Here is a 15,399-nt window from a genome sequence, read left to right as displayed (position 1 = left end):
CCCACTTGTTTTCTTCTTCACTTTCTTTCTCTCCTCCTCACAGCCTCCCCCTCCTTTACAGCTCACAACAATCTGGCTGTCTTCCCCTTCCCTCTTAGCTTCTCTTCTTCTCCCCTCAGGAATTCTGCTTTTTCATCTTCTCTGCTCTCTTCTCCCCTTACTCTCCACCTGTCTCAGTTTCCCTCTCTTGCTTCTCCTACTTCCGTTTTATAGTTTTCCACTGTCCACCTGCTCCATTCAGTACTTCCCTTTCTTCTCTTCTCTCCCTGATTTGCATTTTACTTCTTCCATCTTCTGTTCCCCTTTCCGGGTCTTCCCTCCCTCTGCTTTGCTCTTCACAACCTTCTACTTCTACTCTCTTTTCCAGGTCTTTTCTCTCCCCTTCCTTCTGTTTACCACCTTCTACTTCCCTCTCCGGGTCTTTCCTCTCTTTGACGTGCTGTTCACCTCCTCCTTCTACTCCCCTGTCCAGGTCTTTTCCCTCTCCTTTCTTTTGCTCCACTTTCTATGTACTCCCCCTTGCTCTCTCTTTCCACGTTCTCCTCCCTCCCTTTTCCTTTTCACCTCCTGTCTCCCATGCTCGCAAACCTCACCTCTCTTTGCACTCCCTTGGTCTATGCTTCCGATCACCACCGCTGTCCTCCTTCCAACACCCACACCCGATGTTGGCGGAAGGTAGTTTTATAACAGCACAGACTGTCCACATTTTCTGAATTGTGATCATATACGTCACTGAAGAGGCTGAGCACAGGGATTAGTTGCCTGATGACAAAGGCTTTCCACACCTGCATTCTGTTGTTCTGTGCCTCGCGGCACAGCTCTGCAGAAGAAACCCTCATGAGGATTGTCCACCATGGTGGAGTTCACTCCATTCTGATGTTTGCTGAGTCCTTTCACCATTTCTGAGGCTTTCCAATGAGCACTACAATGCTCGCTCTGTACCGCAGTTGAAACTCTTGCCAAAGGGAAGTTCATGCTGGCCTTCCTAACATGAAACAAGTGATGAATGCCAGTTGTTTGGTGGCAGCAGGACCACACTGTTAGACAATGCTATCTCAGATTGTTTGTCTTGAAAACACTGCTGTTGACAAGCACAGCTGGCAAAAGGGTCTTTGTAGACATTTGCTGCATACAACACATCCGTTCCCCTTACAAGTTGCTGCAACTGTCTCAGATTTTGGGGCAGCTAGGGCTTGGCAACTAGATTAATCAGTTTGGGCAGTGTGCAGTAATAGTAATGGGTTAGGTTCAGGAGACGAGGCAAACAAGTCCCCATAACAGTTGTGAAGGTCTTTTAAAGAGATGGGGTGTAAGCTTCCCAGGATAGGGATCAACTGTTCTGGTGGTCGAAGAAGCATCACCAAACGTGCCAACAAATACTTCCACCTCACCATTGGGGGCAGTGGGATGCCACATGCATTTTAAAATTCACCTCATGCCACAGCTGCATATGATTCCTCATTTCAGATGTACCCAAATTGTAATGCTCACTCTTCTTACCCCAGCACAAATTCCTCTTCCAGAGCTTGTGCGCCACTATACAGGGCGGAGTACATGTATCTCCCTGTCCTTTGTCCCATATTTTATCCCACCTTACCCCTCCACAGAAAGGGAACCACCAATAAAGTCAGTTTTCTCCTCTTCCTATTGTGGTTGGCACACATCCTGGTGCCCCCACTTCCTTCTGCCCCATATTGATTTCCACTTCATCCTACGTCAGCCCTGAATCTGCCTCCTTGCATTCTTACTTCTTCTGCTTCTCCTCATCTCTCTCATCTAGCTCATGTGTTCTACCTCCTGGCCCTCCAATCCCACCTTTTCTTGTCCTGCATCCGACTCATTGTCTTCCTCTTCCTTCTGCCCCTCATCATCAGCCTCCCAATGCAACATCTCCTCAATTGCTGTCGTCATATTCTTCTTCCCCCACAGCCACCAGTTTAGCTGATTTCTCCCGGATCTTGGTTTGGTAGGGTGTCTGGTGGCTGCTCTCTCTAGGATCTTGGATTGGTAGGGTGTTTGCTGGCTGCTCCCCATGATCATGGTTTGGTAGGGTGTCTGATGGCTGCTGTCTACAGGATCTTGGATTGCTAGGGTGTTTGCTGGCTAGTCTCTCCAGGATCTTGACTTGGTATTGTGCTTGGTGGCTGCTCTCCCAGGATATTGGATTGGGAGGGTGTTTGCTGGCTTCTCTCCAGGATCCTAGATTGGTAGGGTGTCTGGTGGCTGCTCTCTCCAGGATCTTGACTTGGTAGTGTGCTTGGTGGCTGCTCTCCTAGGATATTGGAATGGTAGGGTGTTTGCTGGCTGCTCTCTCCAGGATCTTGGATTGATAGGGTGTTTGGTCGCTGCTCTCCCCAAGATCCTGGATTGATAGTGTGTTTGCTGGCTGCTCTCCGGGGTCTTGGATTGATAGGGTGTCTGGTGGGTGCTCGTACCAGGATATTGGATTGGTCAGGTGTTTTTTGGCTGCTCTTCGGGATCTTTGATGGGTAAGGTGACTGGTGGCTCCACTCTGCATGATATTGGATTGGTAAGGTGTTTGCTGGCTGTTCTCTCCAGGATCTTGGATTGATAGGTTGTTTGGTAGCTGTTCCCCCAAGGATCTTGGATTGGTAGGGTATTTGGGGTCCTGCTCTCCAGGATCTTGGATTGGCAGGGCGTTTGGTGGCTCCACATTGCAGGATATTGCATTGGTAGGGTGTTTGGTGGCTGCTCTCCAGGATTTTGGATTGGTAGGGTGTTTGGTGACTGCTCGTTCCAGGACCCTTGGTTGGTAGAATGTTTGACGGTGGATCTCTCCAGGATCTTGGATTGGTAAGGTGTTTGGTGGCTTTTTGCTGAAGGAGCTTGGCTTTGTAGAGTGCTTTGTGGCTGTTAACTCTGGGATCTTGGCTTGGTAGAATGATTGGGGGCTTCGCTCTCCAGGATCTTGGCTTGGAATGGTGTTGTATGGGGCACTCTCCAGGATCCTGGATTTGTAGGGTTTTTGGTGGCTGCCCTGTCCAGGATCCAGGACTGGTTGGTTGTTGGGTGGCTGTTATCGCCAGGATCCTGTGCTGGTATGGTGGCGGGGCTGCACTCTCCAGAATCCTGGCATGGTAGGCTGTTTTGGTAGCTGTTTTCTCAAGGATCTTAGCTTGGAAGAGTGTTTTGTGGCCATTATCTCTAGGATCTTGGATCTGTAGGGATGATGGCAGGTGCTCTTTCCAGGATGTTGAATTAGTAGATTGTTTGGTGGCTGCTCTCTCCAGGATCCAGGAATGGTACGTTGTTTGGAGGCTGCCCTATCCAGGACCTTTGATTCGAATGGTGTTTGATGGGGCTGGTAGCTAGCAGGATGAAATACTTTTCAAATTTGGTTACTTAAGAAAGAGTTTATTTTACATGAAAGACCAGGCTGAATCTTTGCTACCACTTAAGCACCTTAGGCGGGCATAGGTGGGCAGGATGTACACATTGTATAGAGTAACTTGTGCCTGCCTCTTTATCTCCCTGCCTCTTTCAAACTTGAGCCGGACCACCTGAAGTTCCGGAAGCAGCTCAAGACCTTCCTTTTCTCCTCTGCTTTCTCTCTCTCTCTCTCTCTCTCTCCCTGCTGACCTACCTGTCTCCTGCAACGACTTTTTGCTTGGCTACCCTCAGAATCTCACTGGGTACCAGGTTCCTCCATGATCAGTCTCCCCTGCACTGCATCTGGGCCTACCGCGTACTTAGGGACTGTAACTGTCACCCAAAGTCCCTTGCCTCCTTGCACTTACCCAGAGACGTGCTGCCCTGGCTGCACTTACTCAGAGCAATGCTGCTTTGATTGCCCTTCCCTTTCCCTCTATCTGGCACTTCCCCCTTCTTCCTCCCCCTCCACATTGCGTTGTCGCACTTGCACGATCTAAATGACACAAGGCCTAGTAAGATCGTTTGTCTTGTCCTCCGTCTGTCTTCCCTCCCTTGTCTTGTCGCGCCTAGAAACACTTGTGTCCAGGCGCGTTATAAATGACATATCATATCACCATCTCCAGAAGACACCCAGCCACTGGTGCCTTCTCCTCCCATATCATTTGAGGAAGTTCCTGCAATGACATCATGCTATTGTGTACCTTTGCCTTTTCCATCTCCCCCTTGTGCTGTTGCTTACGATTGCTTGGTGGCTTTTCACCTTCATCATCCCACAAGGATATCAAATCCACCCAGGTGTCAGCCTCAGTCTCAATGGGCTACGCGTACTCTTCTACCACCTTATCTGCCCCAACATCCACCATATCCTGCTTATCTGATGAGTCCTCGCTTAAGGATCCAGTGTGACCTTTTATCTATCCCTCTATAAATAAATCACACAAAACTCACAACTAGGAAGGGTTGAACATCCACATTAACTTGTGGTGTGCTAATGGAAAATGTGCAAAAAATCTTTGGGTTTTTTTATCAATAGGAGAAAGGGAATCATTTCTCCCAGGTTTCTTTTTTGAATGGAGCTTAATAGAAATGTTTTTAAAAGAATGCCACAAAGTCGGTGGTAAACATTTTCACAAAGGTTTTATTTTTGATGGGAGGTGAAGGAAATATGTTTTTCTTTAAAACGCACATGTTGTCACACAGGATTCAGATCGACTTGTGAATTCTATGAGGCAGAAGTTTGCCCCGCACTTGATTCAATGTTTTTTCCTTTTAGTTTAATGAGTGGACACACATTCTCTCTATTAATCAGTGGTTGAACACACTCTCTGCTATCTCCTGATATAATCCAACTTTAAATGGTTTTGAAATCCCCTCTCACCTTTAGTTCTATCTAAAGAGGAGAACCCCAATTTGCAGAGTCTTCTAAGTGAGTGCCATTTGCCCTTTTGTTAAATTTGTCAGTTCAGCTTTCAAAATGTCCCAACTCATCAATATCGTGCTCACATATGGTAGCGCCCAAACCCGAGCACAGAGATTTAAATGTGATCTGATCTGCTAAGGGTCTTGTATAATTGGAGAATTCCTGTTATCATGCCACTTATCATGACCCTTCTAGAGCTGGATCACTGTACACTCATTTTGTTATAGTTGCATATGAACAGTTTTACTTTCTTGGCTCATACTCTCAAATATCCCCTCTGCCTAAGTTAGTCTGTATATTCTGTGGTTCCACTTGTTTCCAAGCCCCCTTTCTCAGTCAAGTACAGTCATGTTTCTGACTTAAGCCTTGAACTGCCACTTTTAACTGAATCCCCCCCCCCCCTGTCAGCTATGCAGTGACTCATTCCACCCCCAGCCTTGCCATTCCTTGATGGCTTATGTGAGAAACCTGGCAGTGTCTCCCTGGCCAGTCCCCGGGTATCTTTCACCCTTGTCGCCAGGACACGGCCATCACTATTGGATCCAGTTCCTGGCGGTGGACCACGTAGGATATTCCAAAACACCCCCCCACCCCCGCTTTTCCGACACAAACACTTTCACACAACAAGGAAGACAACGGACTAACACAAGAGCCGTTTACCTGACAAGTCCCAATACAAGGGTCAAGCAAAGTCAAGGATTGACCATAATCACACACACCTGACGGCCCCTTCATTTCCCCACAGGGATAAAAGGTGGAGCACCAGCGCGCAAGATGAGCAAGGCAGACCGCATACGTGAGAGCTAACTCAGCACAGCAGTTGAAGAGGAGGAGAAAGACGGCACAGGCTGAGAGGGTGACAAGGAGAGAAGCGACTTTGCCCTTTCCGACCAAGGCCCATGAAAACTCTGCAGCTGGAAACCTAAGACTGCAAACAATAGCCAATATGTGTTGCAGCAGATGTCTAAGGTACATGAGACCCTCCTCCGCTGATAACCAAGCCGAGGAAGGACGCTGGTCTCGGTAGTACCAACCTTGACTCCAAGGATAAAGAAAGGCAAGCAGTTCATCACAGCCGGTGAGTCGAGGGGAGAATCGATAAGAAATCAAACTGTGTTGAACGAAAAAGTAGCCAGCGGCTAATTTGAACTTTTGAAAAGCTTAAAAAATGAAAGTTATAAGCAGTTGATAAAAGAGGGGAAAACCACAGCTACAGAGGAGGCCGGCAGCACGTGGCTGCTCAGGCAGGTACCTGTGGGCGATTACACAATGGTTGAAACTACCAGAACCAGAAGCTCTTGGGAAGATGCGAAAAGAGGTCAAAGTGGTCATACACGGGAAATGAATCCCGCTTGGTGAAATGAGCATATGAACAGTGTGTTAAAGTTGGCAAGAAATGAACCCGGCGGAGGAATGCTAGCAAGACGGGACTTAGTCTTAAGTCCCATAGTGAACTGTTTGGTAAAAGGTTGGCAAGAGTGAACGTGGCAGAGGGATGCTAACAAAAAGGGGCAAAGTCCAAAGTCCTGAAGTACAGTGAACTGTTTGTAAAAGTTTGAGAAAGTGAACCCGGAAGAGGGAAGCCGACAATTGGGGCCGAAGCCTGAAGCCATGTTTAAAAAGACATTAAGACTCATGAAGGTAAGCGGTATTGGAAGACCAGGGGAAGTGAATTGTCCCTCTTGTCAATTGAGTCCGAGCCCGGTCGAGGGAGATCCAGGGGTGAAAGTTCATCACCCAAAGTTCATTGAGAAAGGAACTGTTTAATTGATTAGTTGAATACGATACGTGAGGGGTCAGCGCCCGGAAGTGGGGGACCCAAGGGTGAAGCCGTCACCCAACGTGAACTGTGGAAAATAACTTTTTGCTTGTTTGTTTGTTGGATACATCAGGACTCGAAGTCAAGGGACTTTTGAATGCAGAGACTTTACCAACCTGATAGCTGGAACTGAACTGTCGGCTCGTGCTGAGAAAGCTTGAGCGTTTATTGTGCTAGCTGGAACGGAATTGTCGGCTCATGCTAAGAAAGCTCGAACATGTGCTTGTCTCCAAGGTCTAACCTTGGCCTGTGCAGAAAACGTGGGGAAGGGAGACCCCTGGCAATCACATCCTGACTTATTTGGAACACTTCTTTTCTTTATTGGAACCCTATCCCACACTCTTTCTATAATTAGTTGAAAGGAATTGGCAATAGGATTTTCTTAGTATAGGCCCTTTTATTTTGACACAACGCCACTAGGGCTGCCTTAATTTTCATTTGATGGTCGACGTTCCATCTTAGATGTAGGTTTCGCCTAGGCGTCTTTCCACCCTGCATTCAGTGTTTAGTAAACACCCTGGAACTGTGATCACTTGTGTCTGTCTTTACTGTTGCCACCATTTCCTTACACTTCCCAGGAATTTACTAAAGTGTGCTGCACTGTGATGTACAAGGGGCTCACTTCTGGCACAATACTTCCCGCTGTTATCTTATTTCAGTTTGGGAGGGTGCCTAGACCTTGCGACTAGTTCTAGGAAACACTGATAGATGAGTCCTCTAATCATGAAATGAAGAACAGCAAGTAAGGTTGGTCTTTGTTTTATTGAAACAAGATAAGCAAAGCTTTGCATTTGCTTGGTCAGATTTTCTAATGTATCATTACTAGATAATTGCACAGATAACAACAGCTGGAAGAAAGTTGAACGGGGCTGAGTTTATATGTTGTTTATCATTTGAAAGAAGAAAATAAAGGAATAGGAAGAAAAAAAACATTGAAGTTAAGAAAAAGGGAAAACAGAAATCCCGAAATCCAAAAAGTAAGAAAGAAAAAAGGAGCAAGGAAATGAACTGATGGAACGAAAGAACCAATGAAGAAAAATGATGGAAGGACAGAAAGAGAATGACACAAAGAAAAGAAGGAACAAAATAATAACAGAAATAAGGAAAGCGAAATAGAAAAAGAGAAATAAAAGCAAAGATACGAAATTACAGAAGAGAAAACAAGAAATGAAGAAACAAAAGGTAGCAAATAGTACAAGAAAGAGAAATTAACAGAGAGGCGGAAACATAAAAAGGATAGAAAGAAGGAAGAAAAGACAGCTATCTTAAAAGAAGCTACAAATATCAGTAAACAATACTATTATACAGGTACTGTTTACAAATTGTTTAAGTTCAATATGGTTTCACTGCATTTTAGAGTCAAAAAGCTTTCCTTTTTCCTACAGCTATGTTCAGAGTTGTAGAAATTGCCTGGTAGCAATCGGTCAAGCCTATGATGGAGACTTCACAACAGGACCCATGAGATTTCTGAGGCAGTTGGAGATTTGGCTGCTTGCGCCGTGCGGTGCGTTCAGGAGCCAATTCATGGGCTCATTTCTGGAGCTAAATAGCTTATTGTTATAGGTCCGTTGCTGTTCTCCAAGGTGCCATTGTTGATAACCCCAATGTTTGAAAGATTCCTGGAGTGCCCCTTTAACAATCACACCCATGGACATGGCAAATGAGAGTGATGTTATGTCCTTTAGAGTAAAGGAATAAGCAAATCCTGGGATCCGTTGTGCACATGCAAAGACTCCGTATTGTGCATTTTCAAAACGTTGGATATTGCACTTTCAAAACATTGGATATTGCACTTTTTGAGACTGCCACAATATCCAGCAGAACAGTATTTATCTTTGTATAGTTGGGATCATACACATGTATTTGCTTTTTTGACACATTCGCACTTGCAATTTGGAAGAGACCTAATTTAGTGTGAGACTCGATAGCAAATGATGCCTCTTAGAATTAAAAAAACACATTACTACATCCATTCGTGTAGATATATTTGATAAAGACTACGCTCATTTAGCGCCAATGCATTTAAATGATTGTGTAACTTGTTACCAGTCTGTCAGGCTCCTCACGATACCAGTGCGCCCTGACACTAAAATAACCACACGCAAGACCAGAAGTAGAGAGCAATGGCCTGTAATGCAAACGGACCAGTGCATGGGAGGGCTGATACTGCCCTGCTCCCCCAAAACCCCCACCCCCAGGTCTGGCTCATCCTTATATACAAAGGAAGAGGCTAAACCCATTCTCCACCCATGAAGCCGCACGTTTAATACCAGATAAAGTCAATTCCGGAGAAAAGAGGGAAGGAATATAGCCTGCAGCTGTGAAATACTTTCACTGTCACATCTGCAAGGCAGCATCTGGTCTTGGGGATTTGATCCAGCAGTGTCGTCAGCTGTGTACATGTCAGGAGGGGCTCATGAGCTGGCCTGGGCAGCCTGAGGCATCATGCATACCACAGCTCTGCGAACTCGCTTGGCACAGGTGTTCAGTTGTAGGCTATTCTCATCGCATCTAATGGGCCTCAAAGAAACCAGAAGAAAAAGCAGTATCAGAGTTGGTAAAGTATCAATTGTACATTTTAATGAAAATAACAGCATGCATTTCACACTTGATTTATGTATTCTGCTTTTGGAAATATGTCCTTTAAATCATCACAACGTCTCTTGTCCTTACATTCTCCAATTTGACATGTCTAGAATATGTATGAAAACTCATCCAATATGGAGTCTGCAAATGTCCATCTGCAGATGGTTTAACAGTCTGCCTACAGAGGAGTCACGTGACGATTTAAAGGCCACTTTGTGAGTGGTTACTCGTGATCCCAACATGCTGTTTTCAAAATAGAGCCCATTCACTAATGAAGGGCATTCTGCCTAATAGGCATGGAAGTAGAAATAAAATTGAAGCTATATTCATTTTATGATTACTTTACAGTGATGACTTAACAAAACTTCTGACTTGCACTTTATCTTGAATGATGTGTTATTAGCACAAATTAATTAAAACTGAACTTCAAATTGAACTGAGATGTCTATGTCTAATTGTATAGCACAATGCCATATCCGCCACTTTGCTAAAGCGCTACTGTAGGACCATGGTGATATGGCACTATAAAAGAGTCTGACTTAGCATAGCAGTGTGGCACAAGGCTGGAGAAGGTTTTCTCCATACTGTGAATTGGATATTCGCCACACCAGGGAGTATACAAAACTGAAGTTAAGTGCAATATTAGTGAGGGTGTCGTTGACTTATCAAATAGTAATGGCAAGACAGGTTTTCAGAATGACAAACAAATATGAGAATAAAATTCACTGAAATTAATGATTTGTAACATTTTCTAAATTATGTTCATTGTGGATAGTTGGAAAAGAACAGACTGTATTTTACTATTATGGAGGCACCGCCCTTGGCAATATAGAAAATCATTATTGTACTCATAATTCTTTGACTCAGTGCTAATTTGTTCATAATTTGATCTTCACTCAGGTATGCATAGACTTGTAAGGAAATGTTGCTCAATGAATTTCATGATTTTTCATTACAGAAGTGATTGTGCTCCACCATGCACTCAGGAGTGATTCTGGTATGCCTCGCTGGGTGCATCACCATTGCAGCATGCAACCGTGTCTATGTGCATCCTTTCCACTTGTTTGCCTACAACCAGAGCAGCTGCGAGAAGCTGGAGCAGGAGAACCAGACAACTGGTGAGGCGAAGACATTTATCCCCATCTCGATTGATTCAAAAATCACAGATGAAGAGGAAATCTTGAGGGACAGATTCTCTTCTGGAACCCAAAGCCTGGACCTCGAGGGACGACAGATGCTGATCTACTTGACGGAGTTGGTCAACATCCTTGGCTTCCGTCTCTTTGCTGCATGGAAAGAAATGCACAAGTCGGAAACGGTGCTCTTGTCGCCGACCAATCTGTTTGGGACCTTGGTCTCTTTCTACTTAGGGGCATCCAAGGACACCTCTTCCAGCCTTCAGCCTTTCTTGGGGTTCCCATCCGGTGGGCCAAACTGCACGTTTAAACTAGACGGGCACATTGTCTTTACGTCCCTGAAAGCCATTGACAGTCTGCTCTTGTCAAAAGGAGTCAACATTGATGCCTCAAAGATGGCCTTCCTATTTGTGGCACCAGGTGTCCACTTGTCAGAGAGCTTTGTATATGACCTGCTTCCTTCAGCCGATTCCTTGTTCGTGAGAGCTGTTGCTTTCTCTGATCCAGCTGTTGCGACAGAACAAATCAATTCCTTCTTCAATGACAGAATCTCCAGAAAAGGCAATCCGGTTTTGACCACAGTCGATGCAGCCACCACCCTCATGTATGCCAGTTACATGCACTTTAAAGGTAAGAGCAGCACATGTGAACTTCCGCTGGGCTTCTAGTAGGAGAAGAGGGTTGTCCATGAAATAACCAAATATAAAAAAAACAAAAGGAGAAATAACTGAATTTGTTTGGTCGAAAAACAAAAAATACTGATGATTTTTTCACCTTGTTTTTGATAATGCGGGGGGAGATTCCCGCACTCCTGCCTCACCCTATTACCTTATCTAGTGCCCTTACCGCACCCCACCTAGTAATTACTTAAAAAATAAAAAAAATCCTACCAAAATCGATCAAAAAAACGTGGTAATTTCTATCTCTTTTTTTGCATTCGGTAATTTCTACGGATGCCGGAGAAGAGTTCCAGTTCACACACACCAGGGTTGTGTCTCTTGATATAGCAAAGGGAATTTAACGACAGTAGAAGATTGAAATCAAACTTCCTCCCTCCATATATTTGTGGGTGTGGTTCGTACAAACGATGAAAAAATATCTATGTCTATATTTTGTTTTGTCCTGAAAAAAAAAGAAAAAACAACTGGAGTCAAAAATGTTTGACTCCAGTCCTTGTAAATTCAGTTGAAAAAGTAATTGCCCAGTGCAAGTTTTTATGGAAAAGAGTGCAGAATTACAATGGGAATTAATTTAAAGTTCTGAATTCTGGTGGAATTCTGCAAGCGATGTCAGTGAGATATGGAGTGGAAACACGTGTGCAAAGGGGACGTTTTCAACTGCCAAGTTCATTCTGAAAGTCTTGAAGTCTTGCCAAATCAGGTTGGTGCAAATACTAGATAGTACGTTGAGGTCAGAGAGAGAATATGAATAAGAATGAGCACAGGAAGGATCATACATGTTGGTTTCTTGTTTATGTGCCAATTTGTTTAATGTACTTGTTTATGTGGGTTAAGAGTTGTTTTCAAAGTCAGCTGTAAAATACTGATAGGCATGCTTTTCCTCAAGTTTAATTTAATTCAGGCATTCATTCATAATGTGATTCGCTCAGTAGTGATCATCTCAAACATATTTAAGCAATATTACACAGGCAGAGGGGGGCAATTCCGGGCCAGGTAATGCCCAGGGCCATACGGGCACGAGTGAGTTAAAGCCCCTGCTGCGAGCCTCCTCATTGGCTGGGAGGCTGCCACAGGCCCGTCCAACCCACTGCCGGGTACTCATTTTTAATAATGCACTTTTTTCAAGAGCTTCATCAAAGAATATTTGAACCACACCAAAACGCAAAACAAGGTGAATCACACAATACAAGTCAATTGGGTTCCTGCCAACAAATATGCATCCTTTAACGCGGAAAAGGGAAAGGGGAAACACATTTAATGAATGCATCTCTCTGTTAGCCTTAGACATGAAGTACAAATAAGTTTAACATTCAAGAAAGCTGTGGGGAAGAGGTGGGGTTGGCATGGAAGGGTGGTCCACACGTGGGGTTAGTAAGGCCTGCCTCATTTAAGGAAACTGCTGTGTGAAAAATAATATGTTTGGTGTTTGTGGTATGATCTTTTGCAACTTTTGCTACCATGTGAGCCATGCTGTAGATTTCAGGGTTCACATATCTTTCCACTGCTTGCTGCAGGATCAACAAATCATAACTTTCATGTAACCTTTATTCTAAGGCTACATTATTTGATAGTGGTTCGTTAATGCTTTGTTTATTTTGCGACTGCTGGAGGAAAATAAATACTTGATAAAAATGAATCAAATCACCATACACCATAGGAACAAATACTCGACAAAATTAAACCCTACACACAAAACATTGCAAAATAACGAGCTATTGGGACACACACAATGGTGAACGATGGCATTACCCACACCACAATACCACAGAATATATAAGAACACTGATAATCAAGTTTTGCTGTCATCTGAGATACTATCAGTATGTGAATTCATTGTGTTGGTTTATAGGACTGTGGAATTAATGCGAGTGGGTAGGAGTTGAGAGCATGTTAATAAGTTTCTCGCTTCCACAAAAATCTCTGGGACCAACAACAAGCTTTTGTGGTCTTATTTTTTTCAAGCTTGCGTCCCTCTCGGGTTTTGTCAATACTTAGCCACTCACAGTCTGGGGCTTTAAGTGTCCCTACATGTCATTCTTGGCTCCTGTATTATTTGCATCAGGTCTTCAGATTTCCCTCCTGCACTCCTAGGGACTTTGAGCTGAGGTAGATGCCTTAAGGTAGTACTGGGTAATGCCAAGCGGAGACCCAGAGTTGACACCAGCAGGTTGGCCACCTGTGCTGGTCTACAGACTGCATCAGAATACATTTTCCTCCTTCCTGTCTTTGGTGCTGACTCTGGTTCCCCACACCCTGTTGTCATCTGCCTTCTCCACAATTTACAATGTCCTCTCCAACTTCTCCTCTACTCTGTTCTCCACTATAGAACACTTGATGCTCCTTCTGCACCTCATTGATACTGTGCTGCATGCTTGTACCTCCATGCTTGTACCTCCACCTCTCCTCAACCTCCTCTTGTCAGGCTTAAAGTGTGCGACTATAACCTCCTTATGTTCTTCCCAACCTCCTTCGTATGACTTGTGAAGGCATCATGAGGAAGGACACAGACAACAGATTCCTAATTCAAACAATCAATTTTGATTACCTTAAATGTCGGGATGGGGAAAGGCCCCTATACTAAATAAAACTAAGGAGAGTCTGAGTCAAAGAGTTCAACTTAGGAATCTACCTGTGTCCAAAACCTTTATTTGTCCTCACAACTATAACAATACAACGTGTAGGGATGTCAGCAACCAAAGGAAAAACAGTGTTCAACACAAAGTCCTGAGATTCTTCCAGCTCGCAGCTTCCTTTCAGCTCCCTTCCCCAAGTATAAAACAGTTCAACAAAGTAAAGTCTCAAAATCCCCTTATTTAGAATTAGAATGCAAAGAAGTCTTTTCAGGTCTCTGGGTTTCCTTCCCCAAGTTAGGACTCGGGATTCCCTTCCCCAAGCTCCAAATTACACAAAATGACCTAGACATTAAAGGCTTCTAATCGGGACTTAGGGTTCCCTTCCCCAAGTTCCAAAACACAATTCCAAAAGAAACACAAAATGTCTTTATCTTCCACAGTTTGGTTAATGTTGTTTTCAAATACACAGTTCAAATGATTGTGTAGTTTTCCCACAGGTTGAAATTGTCTCTGTGTATCAGGCTGCAGTGTCATTTGACTGCCTGTTCTTGTCCCCTTTTGGTTTCAAAGCTTTGTTTATTTATTTATTTTATTTGTTGGTAGCACCCAGACCTGGAGGTATCACTGTGCTATTGAGTTTACAAAACAAGTAGCAATGTAGCCGTTTTCGGTACAGGTAAATACATTTCAGTTGAGTCTATGTTCATGAATATTTGTTAAACAGCGCAGTTTTTACTTTTTTGCGAAAGATCATGTACGCAGGATCTTCTTGGATACAGGCCGTTGGGCATTGCAAAGAGTTGGAGCGCTAATGGTGAAGCTCGTTCCACTAGCCGTTTTTCTACTGAATTTGGGGATAATTATTTTTTTTTAAAAACAATTTTATTAATTTTATTCAAACAACAAATAACAAACCAAACTCAATTTACAGTGGATACATAACTTGCTCATAAATACACATACATTGTTACATTTTCGCCCACTGTATTTCCTGTCCCTCCCCCCTCCCGAGCCTACTTTCTCCCATTGTTAGTCCCCACCTCTTATGGTGGGGAGTCCTCTTCCGCCACACTTATTGAGTCATCATCGCTTGGTCCATCGTACGAAGGCCCAAATAGTTCTGCTATTAGTTGTCTCCAACCTGCTAGGGCTCCAGCTTCACCCTTTATGTCCCCTTTACACGCTTCCTGCCATGCCACTGTTTCTGCCTCCGCCCACTTCTGCAAGTCCCTCCACCACGTCTCCACTTTGGGCTTGTGACGAGCTTTCCATCCTATCGCAATCCTTCTCTTCGCCAGAACATATGCCAAATCTTTCAATTTACTCACATGTTTAAGCTTCCGCGATCTGGGGAACCCTCCCAACAAAAAAGCCCACACAGTATCCACCTTCAGGCAGATTCCCTTGTCTTCCATTTTCTGTGCTATGTCTCTCCAATATTTCGCTATCAGTGGGCATGCCCAGAACATATGTACCATTCCTGCGTTTTCCTCATTACATTTGGGACACACTTGGCTTCCGGCGTTCTTAAATTTGGCGTCAGATATGCTCTGTGAGTTATATACAACTGTACCTGTTGCAGCCTAGCATTTCTCAATACTTTTTTATGATACCCCTGAGCCCTTTCCAACATCCCGTCACTCATCAGGTCCCCTACTTCTTCCTCCCAGTCCAGTCTAAGTTGCACTACTTCCTTGCCCACTTGAGTCATCATCATCTCATATACTCTAGACGTTTCATGCCCCCCTTCCGCTATATCATATATCGTATCTAGTGTGGTGTCCGGTTCCTC

General features: G+C 44.2%; 1 protein-coding gene across 2 annotated transcripts in view; it reads left to right on the top strand.

The window, feature by feature from the left end:
* AGT (angiotensinogen) overlaps positions 1-15,399 on the top strand; it is a 290,330-nt gene that overhangs the window by 104,349 nt on the left and 170,582 nt on the right. For both annotated transcript variants that reach the window (XM_069607999.1, XM_069608000.1), the window contains exon 2: positions 10,177-10,984. In XM_069607999.1, the coding sequence (XP_069464100.1) occupies positions 10,195-10,984 (790 nt within the window). In that variant the 5' untranslated portion in view covers positions 10,177-10,194. The remainder of the gene's footprint in view (positions 1-10,176; positions 10,985-15,399) is intronic.

This window comes from Ambystoma mexicanum, chromosome 4q (assembly GCF_040938575.1).
Source record: "Ambystoma mexicanum isolate Mex_15411 chromosome 4q, UKY_AmexF1_1, whole genome shotgun sequence".
Taxonomy (NCBI): Eukaryota; Metazoa; Chordata; class Amphibia; order Caudata; family Ambystomatidae; genus Ambystoma; species Ambystoma mexicanum.
The sequence above is the reverse complement of the archived record's forward strand: the minus strand, read 5'-3'. Positions and strand labels throughout refer to the sequence as shown.